General features: G+C 44.6%; 1 protein-coding gene across 1 annotated transcript in view; it reads right to left on the bottom strand.

Annotated features, from left to right (window-relative positions):
• LOC128703182 (thyroxine 5-deiodinase-like) overlaps positions 1-24,629 on the bottom strand; it is a 225,252-nt gene that overhangs the window by 37,181 nt on the left and 163,442 nt on the right. The window contains exon 5 of the mRNA XM_070099887.1: positions 2,876-2,985. Within this exon, the coding sequence (XP_069955988.1) occupies positions 2,876-2,985 (110 nt within the window). The remainder of the gene's footprint in view (positions 1-2,875; positions 2,986-24,629) is intronic.

The following is a 24,629-nucleotide window of genomic DNA, read 5'->3' on the forward strand; positions in this document are numbered from 1 at the left end:
ACACACCTGCCAGATACATGAAGCAGAACTGTGAGCTTCACACACCTGCCAGGTACATGAAGCAGCACTGTGAGCTTCACACACCTGCCAGGTACATGAAGCAGAACTGTGAGCTTCACACACCTGCCAGGTACATGAAGCATCACTGTGAGCTTCACACACCTGCCAGGTACATGAAGCAGCACTGTGAGCTTCACACACCTGCCAGGTACATGAAGCAGAACTGTGAGCTTCACATACCTGCCAGGTACATGAAGCAGCACTGTGAGCTTCACACACCTGCCAGGTACATGAAGCAGCACTGTGAGCTTCACACACCTGCCAGGTACATGAAGCAGCACTGTGAGCTTGACACACCTGCCAGGTACATGAAGCTGAACTGTGAGCTTCACATACCTGCCAGGTACATGAAGGAGCACTGTGAGCTTCACACACCTGCAAGGTACATGAAGCAGCACTGTGAGCTTCACACACCTGCCAGGTACATGAAGCATCACTGTCAGCTTCACACACCTGCCAGGTACATGAAGCAGCACTGTGAGCTTCACACACCTGCCAGGTACATGAAGCAGCACTGTGAGCTTCACACACCTGCCAGGTACATGAAGCAGCACTGTGAGCTTCACACACCTGCCAGGTACATGAAGCAGCACTGTGAGCTTCACATACCTGCCAGGTACATGAAGCAGAACTGTGAGCTTCACATACCTGCCAGGTACATGAAGCAGCACTGTGAGCTTCACATACCTGCCAGGTACATGAAGCATCACTGTGAGCTTCACACACCTGCCAGGTACATGAAGCATCACTGTGAGCTTCACACACCTGCCAGGTACATGAAGCAGAACTGTGAGCTTCACACACCTGCCAGGTACATGAAGCAGCACTGTGAGCTTCACACACCTGCCAGGTACATGAAGCAGAACTGTGAGCTTCACATACCTGCCAGGTACATGAAGCAGCACTGTGAGCTTCACACACCTGCCAGGTACATGAAGCAGCACTGTGAGCTTCACACACCTGCCAGGTACATGAAGCAGAACTGTGAGCTTCACACACCTGCCAGGTACATGAAGCAGAACTGTGAGCTTCACACACCTGCCAGGTACATGAAGCTGAACTGTGAGCTTCACACACCTGCCAGGTACATGAAGCAGAACTGTGAGCTTCACACACCTGCCAGGTACATGAAGCAGAACTGTGAGCTTCACACACCTGCCAGGTACATGAAGCAGCACTGTGACCTTCACATACCTGCCAGGTACATGAAGCAGAACTGTGAGCTTCACATACCTGCCAGGTACATGAAGCAGAACTGTGAGCTTCACATACCTGCCAGGTACATGAAGCAGAACTGTGAGCTTCACACACCTGCCAGGTACATGAAGCAGCACTGTGAGCTTCACACACCTGCCAGGTACATGAAGCAGCACTGTGAGCTTCACACACCTGCCAGGTACATGAAGCAGAACTGTGAGCTTCACATACCTGCCAGGTACATGAAGCAGAACTGTGAGCTTCACACACCTGCCAGGTACATGAAGCAGCACTGTGAGCTTCACACACCTGCCAGGTACATGAAGCAGAACTGTGAACTTCACATACCTGCCAGGTACATGAAGGAGCACTGTGAGCTTCACATACCTGCCAGGTACATGAAGCAGCACTGTGAGCTTCACACACCTGCCAGGTACATGAAGCATCACTGTGAGCTTCTCACACCTGCCAGGTACATGAAGCAGCACTGTGAGCTTCACACACCTGCCAGGTACATGAAGCAGAACTGTGAGCTTCACATACCTGCCAGGTACATGAAGCATCACTGTGAGCTTCACACACCTGCCAGGTACATGAAGCAGAACTGTGAGCTTCACACACCTGCCAGGTACATGAAGCAGCACTGTGAGCTTCACACACCTGCCAGGTACATGAAGCAGCACTGTGAGCTTCACACACCTGCCAGGTACATGAAGCAGCACTGTGAGCTTCACACACCTGCCAGGTACATGAAGCATCACTGTGAGCTTCACATACCTGCCAGGTACATGAAGCAGCACTGTGAGCTTCACACACCTGCCAGGTACATGAAGCAGAACTGTGAGCTTCACACACCTGCCAGGTACATGAAGCAGCACTGTGAGCTTCACACACCTGCCAGGTACATGAAGCAGAACTGTGAGCTTCACACACCTGCCAGGTACATGAAGCTGCACTGTGAGCTTCACTTGTTTATAGATCTACATCGGTGTATTTTAGATATGATACAGGTGACAGTTCTATGCAATTCTTTACAAAAATGTGTAATAATTGCATATAGTTATTTATTTGTTATTGTTTATTAATATTTAAGATGAATTTTTTGTCCAAAACTATAGATTTTTTTCTGAAAACATCCACATATACGTCGTTTTTTGCACGGCGATAAATTTAGTTAATGGTGCTTTAGCGTATTTTGGAATGTTTGAAATCTATCATAAATATTGTGGATATGGACCAAAGTAATGTTATGGGGTCATTTTTTTTTCTATTTTTTTTATGGTAAAGGTTACCATGGTAATTATGACACATGTGTAACGGTTGGGTATCTTTATTATTGAAACGTTTCGCCTACACAGCAGGCTTCTTCAGTCAAATACAGAGGCAGCAGGTGCAGCAGTAGTGAAATGAAGATGGTATAATCTGTGTATGAACCTTGGAGATAAGAGGTGGTCAGTCCCTCAGCCTGGAGAAGAGTTCACTTCCGTCGTCTGGAACGATGTCCTTCAAAAGGCTGATAGACTGAATATATCATCTCCATTTCACTACAACTACACCTTAATTAACTTCTCTGTATTTTATACCATTCTTAAAATGGAATTTACCATGTTATACTGACCTGTGTTTGGCTACCTTGATGTTGTCTCTGAGGGCCCAGCCATCGCTGGGGTGCGCCTCAGCAGTGTACACCAACACGAAGTCTGCCACCTCACAGAACTCCTCCGTCAACTGCAACACACATACATTATGTGTAATTATAGGTTAGGTTGGGTAAGGTTCGTCAGGAAACAGGACAAATGTTTCCTGACGCGGGTCTTAGTCAGATGATGACCCGCCTTTGGAGCTTTTGGTCATCTGACCGAGGCCTTCCACTGGCTTACCGGTCCACCACTTTAAAAATTATGGTCATTTATAACCAGTCTGTCTATATATGTGTAATAATGATGGTAGAATTACCGGCAATATGTTTGGTAAATAAACACACTTGTAACTAATCGGAGATTTTACTGTAGCAATGTTTCGCTCTCTAGGATCTTCATCGAGTCGTTGTAACGGCTTGATGAAGATCTCGGAGGGCGAAACGTTACCACAATAAAATGTCGCAATCGTTGCACATATCATATTTAACTTGACTCACGAAATCGTAATGACACATATCATATTTACCTAACAAGATTAAGCTGGGAGTATTAAAGGCAGAGTTTTAAAAATAGTAACACCGGTTCTTTATTAATATAAACCTACTGGACTAAACCACTGGCAAACATCGAGGTTTATAGAATATTTAATTAGCACCCAACTATAAAGTCAACCAGAATTATTTCACTGGATGTGGGATCCAAGAAAGAAATTCCTGACCTACATCACCTCGGTCTCCGGCGCCTCAGTAAACACTGTTGGAACAGTGCAGAGTGCGGCATAAGTTAACAATGAGGTTGAATATTATCAGTGAGGTTTTTGAAGGGTATCGCAAAAGACATTTAAAAAGTCATCATCTGAAAAATTAATATCCATTTTTTTTCAGTAAAAATGGTTAATTAAAACATAAACAGCCGAAGTCGAATTGAAACCTTTCAAAGAGAGAGAAGTCCAGTATTCTAAAAAGCACGAGCATATTCAGTTTGAAGCCGATCCGAAGTGTCATTACCAAGTTATCAGCATGGAAGGGTTGTACCTCATCACATAAGACAATCAGAATTTATTGCTTGAAAAGAAAAGACTAATTTTCTCTAGTTTCTTCCTGAGAAGCAAGTTGGGATCTGCACAGCCAAAAATCGCTCCAAACTTTTCTCTAAGTAATGTTGACCAGTTTTTAATAAAGTAAGCGCAGTAAGTAAGTAAGTAAGTAAGTAAGCTTTATATAAGCTTAGTGTACATAAAATGCAAATTTTTAACCCTGGTCTTGAGGACACAGTGATGTTATAGACACATAAACGATCATAAAGTTAATTTAACCTATGATACCTGGAGTCTACCTGGAAGGTATTCCGGGGATCAATCTCCCCGCGGTCCGGTCCACAACCAGGCCTCCCAGGGGAACAGAGCCTGATCAACCAGGCTGTTACTGCTGGCCACAAGTAGCCCAACATACGAACAACCCGGCTGATCCGGCACCGACTTTAAGTATCTGTCCAGCTCCTTCTTGAAGACAACCAGGGTCTATTGGTGATTTCCCTTATGCCTAGTTGGAGGCTGTTGAACAGTCTTGGGCCCCGGACACTTATTGTGTTTTCTCTTAGTGTACCATTGGCACCCCTACTTTTCATTGGGGGGGTACTGTGCACGGCCTGCCCAGTTTTTACTTTCTCATGGACTGATTTCTGTGTGTAGATTAGGGATCATTCCTTCTAGGACTTTCCAAGTGTAGATTATGATGTATCTCTCTGGCCTGCGCTATAATGAGTACGGGTACTTATATATATATTATGTTAGTGTTAACGCTCGAGGTTCGAACCTATCAACTCCGACAAGGGAGACGCGAGTGTACTCACGTAATTGTGGTTGCAGGGGTCGAGACTCAGCTCCTGGCCCCGCCTCTCCACTGATTGCTGCTAGGTTCTCTCTCTCTGCTCCCTGAGCTTTATCATACCTCGTCTTAAAGCTATGTGTGGTTCCTGCCTCCACTACATCACTTGCTGGATATATTCCACTTGCTGACAAGTCTATGACTGAAGAAGTACTCATGCCCGGCAATATGGCGGGCATGAGTACTCACAGTGAGTACAAATAAGGCCAAACAATTTGATGAATAAACTCTCATATTAATAATTTATACGACCTAACATCGAGAGAATGTTTATCTCGAGGACAACACGTCAGTGGTAAATGTGTCACAGTGACCAACTTACACCCACATCAGTAGTATAAATGTGTCACAGTGACCAACTTACACCCACATCAGTGGTATAAATGTGTCACAGTGACCAACTTACACCCACATCAGTGGTAAATGTGTCATAGTGACAAACTTACACCCACATCAGTGGTAAATGTGTCACAGTGACCAACTTACACCCACATCAGTGGTAAATGTGTCACAGTGACCAACTTACACCCACATCAGTGGTAAATGTGTCACAGTGACCAACTTACACCCACATCAGTGGTAAATGTGACACAGTGACCAACTTACACCCACATCAGTGGTAAATGTGTCACAGTGACCAACTTACACCCACATCAGTGGTAAATGTGTCACAGTGACCAACTTACACCCACATCAGTGGTAAATGTGACACAGTGACCAACTTACACCCACATCAGTGGTAAATGTGACACAGTGACCAACTTACACCCACATCAGTGGTAAATGTGTCACAGTGACCAACTTACACCCACATCAGTGGTAAATGTGACACAGTGACCAACTTACACCCACATCAGTGGTAAATGTGACACAGTGACCAACTTACACCCACATCAGTGGTAAATGTGTCACAGTGACCAACTTACACCCACATCAGTGGTAAATGTGACACAGTGACCAACTTACACCCACATCAGTGGTAAATGTGACACAGTGACCAACTTACACCCACATCAGTGGTAAATGTGACACAGTGACCAACTTACACCCACATCAGTGGTAAATGTGACACAGTGACCAACTTACACCCACATCAGTGGTAAATGTGACACAGTGACCAACTTACACCCACATCAGTGGTAAATGTGACACAGTGACCAACTTACACCCACATCAGTGGTAAATGTGACACAGTGACCAACTTACACCCACATCAGTGGTAAATGTGACACAGTGACCAACTTACACCCACATCAGTGGTAAATGTGTCACAGTGACCAACTTACACCCACATCAGTGGTAAATGTGACACAGTGACCAACTTACACCCACATCAGTGGTAAATGTGACACAGTGACCAACTTACACCCACATCAGTGGTAAATGTGACACTGTGACCAACTTACTCCCACATCAGTGGTAAATGTGACACTGTGACCAACTTACACCCACATCAGTGGTAAATGTGACACAGTGACCAACTTACACCCACATCAGTGGTAAATGTGACACAGTGACCAACTTACACCCACATCAGTGGTAAATGTGACACTGTGACCAACTTACTCCCACATCAGTGGTAAATGTGACACTGTGACCAACTTACACCCACATCAGTGGTAAATGTGACACTGTGACCAACTTACTCCCACATCAGTGGTAAATGTGACACTGTGACCAACTTACACCCACATCAGTGGTAAATGTGACACAGTGACCAACTTACACCCACATCAGTGGTAAATGTGACACAGTGACCAACTTACACCCACATCAGTGGTAAATGTGACACTGTGACCAACTTACTCCCACATCAGTGGTAAATGTGACACTGTGACCAACTTACACCCACATCAGTGGTAAATGTGACACTGTGACCAACTTACACCCACATCAGTGGTAAATGTGTCACAGTGACCAACTTACACCCACATCAGTGGTAAATGTGACACTGTGACCAACTTACACCCACATCAGTGGTAAATGTGACACTGTGACCAACTTACACCCACATCAGTGGTAAATGTGACACAGTGACCAACTTACACCCACATCAGTGGTAAATGTGACACTGTGACCAACTTACACCCACATCACTGGTAAATGTGTCACAGTGACCAACTTACACCCACATCACTGGTAAATGTGACACAGTGACCAACTTACACCCACATCAGTGGTAAATGTGTCACAGTGACCAACTTACACCCACATCAGTGGTAAATGTGACACAGTGACCAACTTACACCCACATCAGTGGTAAATGTGACACAGTGACCAACTTACACCCACATCAGTGGTAAATGTGACACAGTGACCAACTTACACCCACATCAGTGGTAAATGTGACACAGTGACCAACTTACACCCACATCAGTGGTAAATGTGACACTGTGACCAACTTACACCCACATCAGTGGTAAATGTGACACTGTGACCAACTTACACCCACATCAGTGGTAAATGTGACACAGTGACCAACTTACACCCACATCAGTGGTAAATGTGACACAGTGACCAACTTACACCCACATCAGTGGTAAATGTGACACAGTGACCAACTTACACCCACATCAGTGGTAAATGTGACACAGTGACCAACTTACACCCACATCAGTGGTAAATGTGACACTGTGACCAACTTACTCCCACATCAGTGGTAAATGTGACACTGTGACCAACTTACACCCACATCAGTGGTAAATGTGACACAGTGACCAACTTACACCCACATCAGTGGTAAATGTGACACAGTTTACCTGGAGTTTACCTGGAGAGAGTTTCGGGGGTCAACGCCCCCGCGGCCCGGTCTGTGACCAGGCCTCCTGGTGGATCAGCGCCTGATCAACCAGGCTGTTGCTGCTGGCTGCACGCAAACCAACGTACGAGCCACAGCCCGGCTGATCAGGAACTGACTTTAGGTGCTTGTCCAGTGCCAGCTTGAAGACTGCCAGGGGTCTGTTGGTAATCCCCCTTATGTGTGCTGGGAGGCAGTTGAACAGTCTCGGGCCCCTGACACTTATTGTATGGTCTCTTAACGTGCTAGTGACACCCCTGCTTTTCATTGGGGGGATGGTGCATCGTCTGCCAAGTCTTTTGCTTTCGTAGTGAGTGATTTTCGTGTGCAAGTTTGGTACTAGTCCCTCTAGGATTTTCCAGGTGTATATAATCATGTATCTCTACCTCCTGCGTTCCAGGGAATACAGGTTTAGAAACCTCAAGCGCTCCCAGTAATTGAGGTGTTTTATCTCCGTTATGCGCGCCGTGAAAGTTCTCTGTACATTTTCTAGGTCGGCAATTTCACCTGCCTTGAAAGGTGCTGTTAGAGTGCAGCAATATTCCAGCCTAGATAGAACAAGTGACCTGAAGAGTGTCATCATGGGCTTGGCCTCCCTAGTTTTGAAGGTTCTCATTATCCATCCTGTCATTTTTCTAGCAGATGCGATTGATACAATGTTATGGTCCTTGAAGGTGAGATCCTCCGACATAATCACTCCTAGGTCTTTGACGTTGGTGTTTCGCTCTATTTTGTGGCCAGAATTTGTTTTGTACTCTGATGAAGATTTAATTTCCTCATGTTTACCATATCTGAGTAATTGAAATTTCTCATCGTTGAACTTCATATTGTTTTCTGCAGCCCACTGAAAGATTTGGTTGATGTCCGCCTGGAGCCTTGCAGTGTCTGCAATGGAAGACACTGTCATGCAGATTCGGGTGTCATCTGCAAAGGAAGACACGGTGCTGTGGCTGACATCCTTGTCTATGTCGGATATGAGGATGAGGAACAAGATGGGAGCTAGTACTGTGCCTTGTGGGACAGAGCTTTTCACCGTAGCTGCCTCGGACTTTACTCTGTTGACGACTACTCTCTGTGTTCTGTTAGTGAGGAAATTATAGATCCATCGACCGACTTTTCCTGTTATTCCTTTAGCGCGCATTTTGTGCGCTATTACGCCATGGTCACACTTGTCGAAGGCTTTTGCAAAGTCTGTATATATTACATCTGCATTCTTTTTGTCTTCTAGTGCATTTAGGACCTTGTCGTAGTGCTCCAGTAGTTGAGACAGACAGGAGCGACCTGTTCTAAACCCATGTTGCCCTGGGTTGTGTAACTGATGGGTTTCTAGATGGGTGGTGATCTTGCTTCTTAGGACCCTTTCAAAGATTTTTATGATATGGGATGTTAGTGCTATTGGTCTGTAGTTCTTTGCTGTTGCTTTACTGCCCCCTTTGTGGAGTGGGGCTATGTCTGTTGTTTTTAGTAACTGAGGGACGACCCCCGTGTCCATGCTCCCTCTCCATAGGATGGAAAAGGCTCGTGATAGGGGCTTCTTGCAGTTCTTGATGAACACAGAGTTCCATGAGTCTGGCCCTGGGGCAGAGTGCATGGGCATGTCATTTATCGCCTGTTCGAAGTCATTTGGCGTCAGGATAACATCGGATAGGCTTGTGTTAGTCAAATTTTGTGGCTCTCTCATAAAAAATTCATTTTGGTCTTCGACTCTCAGTCTGGTTAGCGGCTTGCTAAAAACTGAGTCATATTGGGACTTGAGTAGCTCACTCATTTCCTTGCTGTCATCTGTGTAGGACCCATCTTGTTTAAGTAGGGGCCCAATACTGGACGTTGTTCTCGATTTTGATTTGGCATAGGAGAAGAAATACTTTGGGTTTCTTTCGATTTCATTTATGGCTTTTAGTTCTTCCCGCGATTCCTGACTCCTAAAGGATTCTTTTAGCTTAAGTTCGATGCTTGCTATTTCTCTGACCAGTGTCTCCCTGCGCATTTCAGATATATTGACCTCTTTTAGCCGCTCTGTTATTCTTTTCCGTCGCCTGTAAAGGGAGCGCCTGTCTCTTTCTATTTTACATCTACTCCTCCTTTTTCTTAGAGGAATAAGCCTTGTGCATACATCGAGTGCCACCGAGTTAATCTGTTCTAGGCATAAGTTTGGGTCTGTGTTGCTTAGTATATCTTCCCAGCTTATATCGGTTAGGACTTGGTTTACTTGGTCCCACTTTATGTTTTTGTTATTGAAGTTGAATTTGGTGAATGCTCCCTCGTGACTAGTCTCATTTTGTCGGTCTGGGGCTCCATGCATACATGTCTGAACCTCAATTATGTTGTGATCTGAGTATATTGTTTTTGATATGGTGACATTTCTTATCAGATCATCATTGTTAGTGAAGATGAGGTCTAGTGTATTCTCCAGTCTTGTAGGCTCTATTATTTGCTGGTTTAAATTGAATTTTGTGCAGAGATTTAAAAGCTCGTGTGAGTGTGAGTTTTCATCAGAGCTGCCTCCTGGTGTTATTACTGCAACAATATTATTTGCTATATTCCTCCATTTTAGGTGCCTTAAGTTGAAATCCCCCAGGAGCAAGATGTTGGGTGCAGGAGCTGGAAGATTTTCCAGACAGTGGTCAATTTTTAACAGCTGTTCCTGGAATTGCTGGGATGTTGCATCCGGAGGCTTGTAGACTTACACCCACATCAGTGGTAAATGTGACACAGTGACCAACTTACACCCACATCAGTGGTAAATGTGTCACAGTGACCAACTTACACCCACATCAGTGGTAAATGTGTCACAGTGACCAACTTACACCCACATCAGTGGTAAATGTGTCACAGTGACCAACTTACACCCACATCAGTGGTAAATGTGTCACAGTGACCAACTTACACCCACATCAGTGGTAAATGTGACACAGTGACCAACTTACACCCACATCAGTGGTAAATGTGTCACAGTGACCAACTTACACCCACATCAGTGGTAAATGTGACACAGTGACCAACTTACACCCACATCAGTGGTAAATGTGACACAGTGACCAACTTACACCCACATCAGTGGTAAATGTGACACAGTGACCAACTTACACCCACATCAGTGGTAAATGTGACACAGTGACCAACTTACACCCACATCAGTGGTAAATGTGACACAGTGACCAACTTACACCCACATCAGTGGTAAATGTGACACAGTGACCAACTTACACCCACATCAGTGGTAAATGTGTCACAGTGACCAACTTACACCCACATCAGTGGTAAATGTGACACTGTGACCAACTTACACCCACATCAGTGGTAAATGTGTCACAGTGACCAACTTACACCCACATCAGTGGTGTCACAGTGACCAACTTACACCCACATCAGTGGTAAATGTGACACAGTGACCAACTTACACCCACATCAGTGGTAAATGTGTCACAGTGACCAACTTACACCCACATCAGTGGTAAATGTGACACAGTGACCAACTTACACCCACATCAGTGGTAAATGTGTCACAGTGACCAACTTACACCCACATCAGTGGTAAATGTGACACAGTGACCAACTTACACCCACATCAGTGGTAAATGTGTCACAGTGACCAACTTACACCCACATCAGTGGTAAATGTGACACTGTGACCAACTTACACCCACATCAGTGGTAAATGTGTCACAGTGACCAACTTACACCCACATCAGTGGTAAATGTGTCACAGTGACCAACTTACACCCACATCAGTGGTAAATGTGACACAGTGACCAACTTACACCCACATCAGTGGTAAATGTGACACAGTGACCAACTTACACCCACATCAGTGGTAAATGTGACACAGTGACCAACTTACACCCACATCAGTGGTAAATGTGACACTGTGACCAACTTACACCCACATCAGTGGTAAATGTGTCACAGTGACCAACTTACACCCACATCAGTGGTAAATGTGACACTGTGACCAACTTACACCCACATCAGTGGTAAATGTGACACAGTGACCAACTTACACCCACATCAGTGGTAAATGTGACCCAGTGACCAACTTACACCCACATCAGTGGTAAATGTGACACAGTGACCAACTTACACCCACATCAGTGGTAAATGTGACACAGTGACCAACTTACACCCACATCAGTGGTAAATGTGACACAGTGACCAACTTACACCCACATCAGTGGTAAATGTGACACAGTGACCAACTTACACCCACATCAGTGGTAAATGTGACACAGTGACCAACTTACACCCACATCAGTGGTAAATGTGACACAGTGACCAACTTACACCCACATCAGTGGTAAATGTGACACAGTGACCAACTTACACCCACATCAGTGGTAAATGTGACACAGTGACCAACTTACACCCACATCAGTGGTAAATGTGACACAGTGACCAACTTACACCCACATCAGTGGTAAATGTGACACAGTGACCAACTTACACCCACATCAGTGGTAAATGTGACACAGTGACCAACTTACACCCACATCAGTGGTAAATGTGACACAGTGACCAACTTACACCCACATCAGTGGTAAATGTGACACAGTGACCAACTTACACCCACATCAGTGGTAAATGTGACACAGTGACCAACTTACACCCACATCAGTGGTAAATGTGACACAGTGACCAACTTACACCCACATCAGTGGTAAATGTGACACAGTGACCAACTTACACCCACATCAATGGTAAATGTGACACAGTGACCAACTTACACCCACATCAGTGGTAAATGTGACACAGTGACCAACTTACACCCACATCAGTGGTAAATGTGACACAGTGACCAACTTACACCCACATCAGTGGTAAATGTGACACAGTGACCAACTTACACCCACATCAGTGGTAAATGTGTCACAGTGACCAACTTACACCCACATCAGTGGTAAATGTGTCACAGTGACCAACTTACACCCACATCAGTGGTAAATGTGACACAGTGACCAACTTACACCCACATCAGTGGTAAATGTGACACAGTGACCAACTTACACCCACATCAGTGGTAAATGTGACACAGTGACCAACTTACACCCACATCAGTGGTAAATGTGTCACAGTGACCAACTTACACCCACATCAGTGGTAAATGTGTCACAGTGACCAACTTACACCCACATCAATGGTAAATGTGACACAGTGACCAACTTACACCCACATCAGTGGTAAATGTGTCACAGTGACCAACTTACACCCACATCAGTGGTAAATGTGTCACAGTGACCAACTTACACCCACATCAGTGGTAAATGTGTCACAGTGACCAACTTACACCCACATCAGTGGTAAATGTGTCACAGTGACCAACTTACACCCACATCAATGGTAAATGTGACACAGTGACCAACTTACACCCACATCAGTGGTAAATGTGACACTGTGACCAACTTACACCCACATCAGTGGTAAATGTGACACAGTGACCAACTTACACCCACATCAATGGTAAATGTGACACAGTGACCAACTTACACCCACATCAGTGGTAAATGTGACACAGTGACCAACTTACACCCACATCAATGGTAAATGTGACACAGTGACCAACTTACACCCACATCAGTGGTAAATGTGACACAGTGACCAACTTACACCCACATCAGTGGTAAATGTGACACAGTGACCAACTTACACCCACATCAGTGGTAAATGTGACACAGTGACCAACTTACACCCACATCAATGGTAAATGTGACACAGTGACCAACTTACACCCACATCAGTGGTAAATGTGTCACAGTGACCAACTTACACCCACATCAGTGGTAAATGTGACACAGTGACCAACTTACACCCACATCAGTGGTAAATGTGACACTGTTATTCAATACGATGCAACAACTGCTGGAATCTGATGTCGATCATTAATGTTATATTTTAATCAGGAAAAATTGCATTCAAATTCGATCCAGTCAACGGGGAGATAAGTCCAGCTCCTTGGATCAAGAGCCCATCACCAGCCTCATGGCAAAATAAAGTAGTAATGTTAAATAATACAATGATATTTCGAGATTAAAATTTGGAAAAATAAATTCTCTCCATTAATTATACTAGGCTTCTTGTAGGCTTCTTGTAGGCTTCTTGTAGGCTTCTTCTAGGTTTTTTTCTAGGCTTCTTCTATGCTTCTTCTAGGCTTCTTCTAGGTTTTTTTCTAGGCTTCTTCCTTGCTTCTTCTAGGCTTTTTCTAGGTCTTTTCTAGGCTTCTTCTAGGATTATTCTATGATTCTTCTAGACTTCTTCTAGGCTTCTTCTAGGCTTCTTCTAGGCTTCTTCTAGATTTCTTATAGGCTTCTTCTAAGCTTCTTCTAGGCTTTTCTAGGCCTTTTCTAGGCTTCTAGGCTTCTAGGTTTTTCTAGGCTTTTTCTAGACTTCTTCTAGGCTTCTTCTAGGCTTCTTCTAGGCTTCTTCTAGGCTTCTTCTAGGCTTCTTCTGAGCTTCTTCTAGGCTTTTCTAGGCCTTTTCTAAGCTTCTTCTAGGCTTCTTCTAGGCTTTTTCTTGGTTTCTTCTAGGCTTCTCCTAGGCTTCTAGGCTTTTTTTAGGCTTCTTCTAGGCTTCTTCTAGGCTTCTTCTAGACTTCTTCTAGGCTTTTTCTAGGCTTCCAGGCTTTTTCTAGGCTTCTTCTAGGCTTCTTCTAGACTTCTTCTAGGCTTCTTCTAGACTTCTTCTAGGCTTCTTCTAGGCTTCTTCTAGGCTTCTTCTTGGCTTTTTCTTGGTTTCTTCTAGGCTTCTTCTAGGCTTCTAGGCTTTTTTAGGCTTCTTCTAGGCTTCTTCTAGGCTTCTTCTAGACTTCTTCTAGGCTTTTTCTAGGCTTCCAGGCTTTTTCTAGGCTTCTTCTAGACTTCTTCTAGGCTTCTTCTAGACTTCTTCTAGGCTTCTTCTAGGCTTCTTCTAGGCTTCTTTTAGGCTTCTTCTAGGCTTCTTCTAGGCTTCTAGGATTCTTCTAGGCTTCTTCTAGACTTCTTCTAGGCTTCTTCTAGGCTTCTTCTAGACTTCTTCTAAGCTTCTTCTAGGCTTCTTCTAGGCTTCATCCAGGCTTCTTCTAGGCTTCGTCTAGGCTTCTTCTAGGCTTCTTCTTGGCTTCTTCTAGGTTTCTTCTATAGTTCTTCTAGGCTTCTTCTAGGCTTCTTCTAAACTTCTTCTAGGCTTCTTCTAAGCTTCTTCTAGGCTTCTTCTAGACTTCTTCTAGGCTTCTTCTAGGCTTCTTCTAGGCTTCTTCTAGGCTTCTTCTAGGCTTCTTCTAGGCTTCTTCTAGGCTTCTTCTAAACTTCTTCTAGGCTTCTTCTATGCTTCTTCTAGGATTCTTCTAGGCTTCTTCTAGACTTCTGCTAGGCTTCTTCTAGGCTTCTAGGCTTCTAGGCTTCTTCTAGGCTTCTTTTAGGCTTCTTCTAGGCTTCTTCTAGACTTCTTCTAGGCTTCTAGGCTTCTTCTAGGATTCTTCTAGACTTCTTCTAGGCTTCTTCTAGGATTCTTCTAGACTTCTTCTAGGCTTCTTCTAGGATTCTTCTAGGCTTCTTCTAGGCTTCTTCTAGGCTTCTTTTAGGCTTCTTGTAGGCTTCTTCTAGGCTTCTTCTAGGCTTCTAGGATTCTTCTAGGCTTCTTCTAGGCTTCTATGCTTCTTCTAGGCTTCTTCTAGGCTTCTTCTAGACTTCTTCTAGGCTTCTTCTAGGCTTCTTCTAGGCTTCTTCTAGGCTTCTTCTAGGATTCCTCTAGGCTTCTTCTAGGCTTCTTTTAGGCTTCTTCTAGGCTTCTTCTAGGCTTCTTTTAGGCTTCTTCGAGGCTTCTTCTAGACTTCTTCTAGGCTTCTTCTAGGCTTCTAGGCTTCTTCTAGGATTCTTCTAGACTTCTTCTAGGCTTCTAGGATTCTTCTAGGCTTCTTCTAGGCTTCTTCTAGGCTTCTTCTAGGCTTCTTCTAGACTTCTTCTAGGCTTCTTCTAGGCTTCTTCTAGACTTCTTCTAGGCTTCTTCTAGGCTTCTTCTAGGCTTCATCCAGGCTTCTTCTAGGCTTCGTCTAGGCTTCTTCTAGGCTTCTCCTTGGCTTCTTCTAGGTTTCTTCTATAGTTCTTCTAGGCTTCTTCTAAACTTCTTCTAGGCTTCTTCTAAGTTTCTTCTAGGCTTCTTCTAGGCTTCTTCTAGACTTCTTTTAGGCTTCCAGGCTTCTTCTAGGCTTCTTCTAGGATTCTTCTAGGCTTCTTCTAGGCTTTTTCTAGGCTTCTAGACTTCTTCTAGGCTTCTTCTAGGCTTCTTTTTAGGTTTCTTCTAGGCTTCTAGGCTTCTTCTAGGCTTCTTCTAGGCTTCTTCTAGGCTTCTTCTAGGATTCTTCTAGGCTTCTTCTAGGCTTCTTCTAGGATTCCTCTAGGATTCTTCTATGCTTCTTCTAGGATTCTTCTAGACTTCTTCTAGGCTTCTTCTATGCTTCTTCTAGGATTCTTCTAGGCTTCTTCTAGACTTCTTCTAGGCTTCTTCTAGGCTTCTTCTAGGCTTCTTTTAGGCTTCTTTTAGGCTTCTTCTAGGCTTCTTCTAGGCTTCTTTTAGGCTTCTTCTAGGCTTCTTCTAGACTTCTTCTAGGCTTCTTCTAGGATTCTTCTAGGCTTCTTCTAGGATTCCTCTAGGCTTCTTCTATGCTTCGTCTAGGATTCTTCTAGGCTTCTTCTAGACTTCTTCTAGGCTTCTTCTAGGCTTCTTCTAGGCTTCTTTTAGGCTTCTTCTAGGCTTCTTCTAGGCTTCTTCTAGGCTTCTTTTAGGCTTCTAGGCTTCTTCTTGAATTCTTCTAGGCTTCTTCTAGGCTTCTTCTAGGATTCCTCTAGGCTTCTTCTAGGCTTCTTCTAGGCTTCTTCTAGGCTTCTTTTAGGCTTCTTCTAGGCTTCTTCTAGACTTCTTCTAGGCTTCTTCTAGGCTTCTAGGCTACTTCTAGGCTTCTAGGCTTCTTCTAGGATTCTTCTAGACTTCTTCTAGGCTTCTTCTAGGCTTCTTCTAGGCTTCTTCTAGACTTCTTCTAGGCTTCTTCTAGGCTTCTTCTAGGCTTCTTCTTGGCTTCTTCTAGGCTTCTTCTAGACTTCTTCTAGGCTTCTTCTAGGCTTCTTCTAGACTTCTTCTAGGCTTCTTCTAGGCTTCTTCTAGACTTCTTCTAGGCTTCTTCTAGGCTTCTTCTAGGCTTCTTCTAGGCTTCTTCTAGGATTCTTCTAGACTTCTTCTAGGCTTCTTCTAGGCTTCTTCTAGGCTTCTTCTAGACTTCTTCTAGACTTCTTCTAGGCTTCTTCTAGGCTTCTTCTAGGCTTCTTCTAGGCTTCTTCTAGACTTCTAGACTTCTAGACTTCTTCTAGGCTTCTTCTAGACTTCTTCTAGGCTTCTTCTAGACTTCTTCTAGGCTTCTTCTAGGCTTCTTCTAGACTTCTACTAGGCTTCTTCTGAGTAGGAATCTCCAATGTTATTTTTTTTCTTTTTAAGAAATCAGTTTTAAATTATGAGAGTTATTATCCAGCCTCAGGTTGTTTTAAGCTCTATCTGGGGTATACTTCCGCCTCCAAGATGCGACCCACGCCAGTCGTTTAACACCCAGGCACCTACTTACTGCTGGGTGAACACGGACAGCAGGTGTAAGGAAACACGCCCAGTTTTCCACCAATACCAGAGATCGAACCACGGACAGTCAGTGTTTGAGTTGAGTGCGCTACCAACTGAGCTACGGGACATTCTGAAGATGGTCAGAGAGGCTTGGCTCCGCCCTTCACACGGAAACAAGATTTGGGAATGTCTATGTTGCATTATGCAGAGGACACCCAGGGGACACCCAGGGGACACCCAGAGGACAGCCAGGGGACAGCCAGGGGACAGCCAGGGGACAGCCAGGGGACAGCCAGGGGACGCCCAGGGGACATCCATGGGACACCCAGGGGACACCCAGGGGACACCCAGGGGACACCCAGGGGACGCCAAGGGGACAGCCAGGGGACGCCCAGGGGACGCCCAGGGGACACCCAGGGGACACCCAGGAGACGGCCAGGGGTCAGCCAGGGGACACCCAGGGGACACCCAGGGGACGCCCAGGGGACACCCAGGGAACACCCAGGGGACACCCAGGGGACACCCAGGGGACACCCAGGGGACACCCAGGGGACACCCAGGGGACGCCCAAGCATGCAAATGGTCCCATGAATCTTGAAATAATATCCACACAGTTGGTGAAAATTTGAAACTGATCAAACAAGACTTTGTCGAGTAATAAAGAAAATTTGTGAGATAACAAAGGAAAATATAACTGAGAAAATTCTCAAAAATAAAAATATCTCCTCGTTAATCTTAAAAAAAAAAGCTATAAAACGCGATTTTATATTTTTGTCAGTTTCCGTTTTTTTTTTTTACACGAAATAGGAGGAGAATTTTTTTCCTGGGTAGAGGCATGGCTGACAAATAGACAGCAGAGAGTTTGCATAAATGGGGAGAAAACAGAATGTGGGCACGTCACAAGTGGTGTTCCTCAGGGGTCAGTGTTGGGACCGTTGTTGTTCACAATTTAAATAAACGACATAGATGAGGGAATAAATAGCGACATTAACAAATTTGCTGATGACACCAAAATAGGCCGTCCAATTCATTCTAATGAGGACACTAGAGCACTCCAGAATGATTTGAATAGACAGATGCAATTGTCAGAGAAGTGGCAGATGCAGTTTAATATAGACAAATGCAAAGTTCTAAATGTTGGACAGGACAATAACCATGCCACATATAAACTAAATGATGTAGATCTTAATACTACTGATTGCGAAAAGGATTTAAGAGTTCTGGTTAGCAGTAATCTAAAACCAAGACGACAGTGCATTAGTGTTTGCAATAAAGCTAACAGAATCTTTAGTTTCATATCTAGAAGTATAAATAATAGAAGTCCTCAGGTTGTTCTTCAACTCTATATATCCTTGGTTAGGCCTCATTTAGATTATGCTGGACAGTTCTGGTTACCGTATTACAGAATGGATATAAATGCTCTGGAAAACATATAGAGGAGGATGACAAAGTTGATCCCATGTATCAGAAATCTTCCCTATGAGGATAGACTGAGGGCCCTGAATCTGCACTCTCTCGAAAGGCGTAGAATTAGGGGGGATATGATTGAGGTGTATAAATGGAAAACAGGAATAAATAAAGGAGATGTAAATAGCGTGCTGAAAATTTCCAGCCAAGTCAGGACTCGCAGCAATGGTTTCAAGTTGGAAAAATTCAAATTCAGGAAGGATATAGGAAAACACTGGTTTGGTAATAGAGTTGTGAATGAGTGGAACAAACTCCCGAGTACAGTTATAGAGGCTAAAGCATTGTGTAGTTTTAAAAATAGGTTAGATAAATACATGAGTGGGTGTGAGTTGGACCTGACTAGCTTGTGCTACTAGGTCTGATGCCGTGCTCTTTCCTTAAGTGGAAGTGACCTGACTAGGTGGGTTATTGATCTAATCGGGGGGACATGGACCTGCTTCGCATGGGTCAGTAGGCCTATTGCAGTGTTCCTTCTTTCTTATGTTCTTAGCTCTTCTGTCTACCATCCCATCCTCTGAGAGTGACCTGTCCTCAAAGACGTCTAAAAATTACAGGGAACAGGGACGTGGGTTGAGGTACAGGGAGCAGGGGTGTGGGTTGAGGTACAGGGAGCAGGGGTATGCTTTGAAGTACAAGCTGCTTCCAGCTTGTACATAGGCCTACCAGCCTTCATACTAATAACAATAGGCCTTCTAAGATGTGTGTAAGTTCATTAGGCTTCCTAAGCATTAGCCAAGATAAGACTAGCCCTACTAGGCTGGTTGCAGGTTACAACAGACTAAGGGAAGGGTGGGACAATTCCTCTCGCAGGTATGAGAATTGTGAAAAATTGTCTGGACTGCCTCCATGTGAGTTGCCTACCCTGGCAAGCTCTGTTGACACCGAGCCCTGAGGTCGGTACCTCAGTCTCACAAGTGGCTTATAGGACAGATTTTCATAAATGACTGATGTTGCAAGAAATCGCGCCTGCATGCACGTTTAAAGGACTAACTTACTTGGTGATGTAGAATCTATTCTGGTCTTCAACCTCCCAAAGCTTTAGTCCCTCTGGACTTGCTCTCAGAACCATGTGCAACCAGGAACCTTAATTCCTGCAGTGTTCAATTGTTATTAGTGACCTGCCTGCACCTCAGAAATTCCTATTTCCAAGTGGGGTGAATCCCCTAGAATACTATGCAGAAAGTGACACTAGCTTCTAGGCTGAAAAGAGATGCTGGTACGTACTGGGCATGCACTGCCGGCTGCACAAAGGCCCACAGCTCAACTCACTTGCAATTTTCCCCAGACACTGGCCAGGATCTTAAGAAAAAGTGGGGGTCTTGTCTTACTGTATGGGCCTGACGGAGGAGGTCATCTATGGTACATCAAGGTGCTTCCACCAGATTTCCCCAGGTCTAGTATGTGAAGACACGTGGGGGCGCCGCCTGCTGGTCATGGTACTTGTTGCTATGATGATGTCTAGTCTTAGAAGGAAGCTCTGGCGTCTTCGAGACCCGCACCTCGTCGTTCAAACTTGGGCTGCCAGTTCTCCCTAGCTAACATAACCTAGTGTTTGCCTACATTTGGCCTATTACTACCTATGTTAAGGTCTTAGGTCTACATTATTATTATCTACAGTTGCCTCAATAATCATAATATTAGTATACTAAGAGTATAAACTACCTACTCTTCCCTGAAGGGTACATCTATTAATTAAGAAGTACCTTCCAACCACCTTTGCCAACCCGGGTATTTTTTTATATTTTTATTTAAAACATAGAACAAATACAATAATGTATAAGAGTATAAAATTAAAAACTACTAGATATTACAAAACCTCTAATACACAATCCCGGTACAGAAAATAAACACCATAGATAATGGCCATATTACAACCATATACATAACCCACAACACATTCTACAAACCCTCCTTTTACAATAAAAATTATTGCCAGTGCAGAAACACAGCTGACACTTCTCACCCCCCTTAATTAACATATGTACAGTCCCCACTCTAAATAACATACATTAATTGTCCTTTAATGGTCATACCCTGACCTCATCAACCCGGGTATGTGTGTGTTTTGGTTGGGTGTAAGGGCCACCCAACTCAGCCGTTCCATAACGGCCATGCTGGGACCTTTGTACGCCGTATCTGTCCTGTGGAACTCTAGGGACCGAATAAATTTCCACAAGAATTATATAATCGAAAAAATATGGATTCTGGGTTTTGTTTACAGAAAAATAGTGTAAGAATCTGACAACATCTTGGTGAAAACCCCATCATAACACAATGTTTCTAAAGGAAATTATAGGTATTTGAAACATGTATGGTGACGACCTGCCAGGTTAATACATACGTGAGAGCGAGGTGAATTTCCTTTTTTTTTTTTTAATAATTTTCTGTCTATTTTTCTTTCTAATACAATAAATTTACTACTCAACATCATTACAGTGTGGGAGGATGTTATAGCAGAGGTGGGAGAAGCATTTATGATGGTACAACCTGCATTAATCGTTGTCCACAATCTGATCACAACACAATGTCTTATACTGGCGCTATTATTACTAATATTCTTGATCTGTTTATACCATTTATTCAATAATGACAGCAGACATGAAATAAACAAGATAAATGCATAAGAAAGACGGCCAAAATAATAATATTTGCATATTATACCGTAGGAGGCTGGACCCATGAATGAATTACAAAAGTTCCTCACTATCAAGAGACGGATTTTCAGTGTTGCATCTGGTTGTATTAGAGAAAACGAAGTAATATACCGGGAAATAATAATAAATTGCATAGAAAAAGCCCAAAGTAGAGCGATTTTCGTGATTTATTTTTGACGTATTTGGTGGTCCGCCCGTTTACTCGAATTACTCAAAAGTAAGAATTTGGCCTATTGTTTGTGACTGTGGCATTATTAATGATTAGATTGAAATGATTTTCACAGACAATATAAAACAAAGTGTGTTTGACTTTCTGGTGATGCACTTCTTGGAATATCTCAAATACTTTTGATTTTGGGGATCGATCGACACCATGCCTAACCCTTCTAGGGTAGGGTAGGTGCCTGAGCCCGAGCCTTTAGCTCATAAGACTGTCATTCCCATTTGCCCCCTTGGGGCGGGGATGGCAGACCAGAGAGGCCTAGCTTGTGGCTAGGCCTGGGGACAGTTGGTCCCAAAGATGAGGAGGTACTTGTGCCTCCTCCCATGGGAGACTTAGGTCTCAGACACTCCCTAAAGAGGGAGCCAAGGCCGGGCCACCACTTGGAAAAGGCCCGGGCCGGGAGAATACCGGCGAATCTTTAATAATAATAATAATTGATTTTGGGGGGGAATAAAAGACAGATATTTTGGTGAATGTCAAAAGCGTACCAAATATATAATTTTTCAGCATGAAAATAAGATATATTCCATTCATTGTATCCTCCCAAAAGTCGTGTTAGATGTATTCTAACAATGGGGAGTGTTAGCAGAGCCACTCGTAGTGCCAGTCCGTGCCACTTTGCTGTCAAGTGACAAAATCAGTAAATTCATATATTTGTTTTTTTTCTCAGTTGTTTGTTGGCCGATCTTACTGAAACTTTTCATATTCCTCTACATACATGATTCTAAACTTACATCAAAAAGAAACAAAAAATCGGATGAAAAATAAAGCTGAAAAAGTTGAGCAATACCCCCTGAAGTGTGTCAGACTGGGCACAGGTCACACTAGGTCTACCATCACTGGGTACAGGTCACACTAGGTCTACCATCACTGGGTACAGGTCACACTAGGTCTACCATCACTGGGTACAGGTCACACTATGTCTACCATCACTAGGTACAGGTCACACTAGGTCTACCATCACTGGGTACAGGTCACACTATGTCTACCATCACTAGGTACAGGTCACACTAGGTCTACCATCACTGGGTACAGGTCACACTATGTCTACCATCACTAGGTACAGGTCACACTAGGTCTACCATCACTGGGTACAGGTCACACTAGGTCTACCATCACTGGGTACAGGTCACACTAGGTCTACCATCACTGGGTACAGGTCACACTAGGTCTACCATCACTGGGTACAGGTCACACTAGGTCTACCATCACTGGGTACAGGTCACACTAGGTCTACCATCACTGGGTACAGGTCACACTAGGTCTACCATCACTGGGTACAGGTCACACTAGGTCTACCATCACTGGGTACAGGTCACACTATGTCTACCATCACTGGGTACAGGTCACACTAGGTCTACCATCACTGGGTACAGGTCACACTAGGTCTACCATCACTGGGTACAGGTCACACTAGGTCTACCATCACTGGGTACAGGTCACACTAGGTCTACCATCACTGGGTACAGGTCACACTAGGTCTACCATCACTGGGTACAGGTCACACTAGGTCTACCATCACTGGGTACAGGTCACACTAGGTCTACCATCACTGGGTACAGGTCACACTAGGTCTACCATCACTGGGTACAGGTCACACTAGGTCTACCATCACTGGGTACAGGTCACACTAGGTCTACCATCACTGGGTACAGGTCACACTAGGTCTGCCATCACTGGGCACAGGTCACACTAGGTCTGCCATCACTGGGCACAGGTCACACTAGGTCTGCCATCACTGGGCACAGGTCACACTAGGTCTGCCATCACTGGGCACAGGTCACACTAGGTCTGCCATCACTGGGTACAGGTCACACTAGGTCTGCCATCACTGGGTACAGGTCACACTAGGTCTACCATCACTGGGTACAGGTCACACTAGGTCTACCATCACTGGGTACAGGTCACACTAGGTCTACCATCACTGGGTACAGGTCACACTAGGTCTACCATCACTGGGTACAGGTCACACTAGGTCTACCATCACTGGGTACAGGTCACACTAGGTCTACCATCACTGGGTACAGGTCACACTAGGTCTACCATCACTGGGTACAGGTCACACTAGGTCTACCATCACTGGGTACAGGTCACACTAGGTCTACCATCACTGGGTACAGGTCACACTAGGTCTACCATCACTGGGTACAGGTCACACTAGGTCTACCATCACTGGGTACAGGTCACACTAGGTCTACCATCACTGGGTACAGGTCACACTAGGTCTACCATCACTGGGTACAGGTCACACTAGGTCTACCATCACTGGGTACAGGTCACACTAGGTCTACCATCACTGGGTACAGGTCACACTAGGTCTACCATCACTGGGTACAGGTCACACTAGGTCTACCATCACTGGGTACAGGTCACACTAGGTCTACCATCACTGGGTACAGGTCACACTAGGTCTACCATCACTGGGTACAGGCCACACTAGGTCTACCATCACTGGGTACAGGTCACACTAGGTTTACCATCACTGGGTACAGGTCACACTAGGTCTACCATCACTGGGTACAGGTCACACTTGGTTTACCAACACTGGGTACAGGTCACACTAGGTCTACCATCACTGGGTACAGGTCACACTAGGTCTACCATCACTGGGTACAGGTCACACTTGGTTTACCAACACTGGGTACAGGTCACACTAGGTCTAAAATCACTGGGTACAGGTCACACTAGGTCTACCATCACTGGGTACAGGCCACACTAGGTCTACCATCACTAGGTACACACTGGGTACAGGTCACACTAGATCTACTATCACTGGGTTCAGGTCATACTTGATTTACCAACACTGGGCACAGGTCACACTTGGTTTACCATCACTGGGTACAGGTCACACTAGGTTTGCCATCACTGGGTACAGGTCACACTAGGTCTACCATCACTAGGTACAGGTCACACTTGGTTTACCAACACTGGGTACAGGTCACATTTGGTTTACCAACACTGAGTACAGGTCACACTAGGTCTACCATCACTGGGTACAGGTCACACTAGGTCTACCATCACTGGGTACAGGTCACACTAGGTCTACCATCACTGAGTACAGGTCACACTAGGTTTACCATCACTGGGTACAGGTCACACTAGGTCTACCATTACTGGGTACAGGTCACGCTAGGT

Source organism: Cherax quadricarinatus, chromosome 70 (genome assembly GCF_038502225.1).
Source record: "Cherax quadricarinatus isolate ZL_2023a chromosome 70, ASM3850222v1, whole genome shotgun sequence".
In the NCBI taxonomy this organism is placed as follows: Eukaryota; Metazoa; Arthropoda; class Malacostraca; order Decapoda; family Parastacidae; genus Cherax; species Cherax quadricarinatus.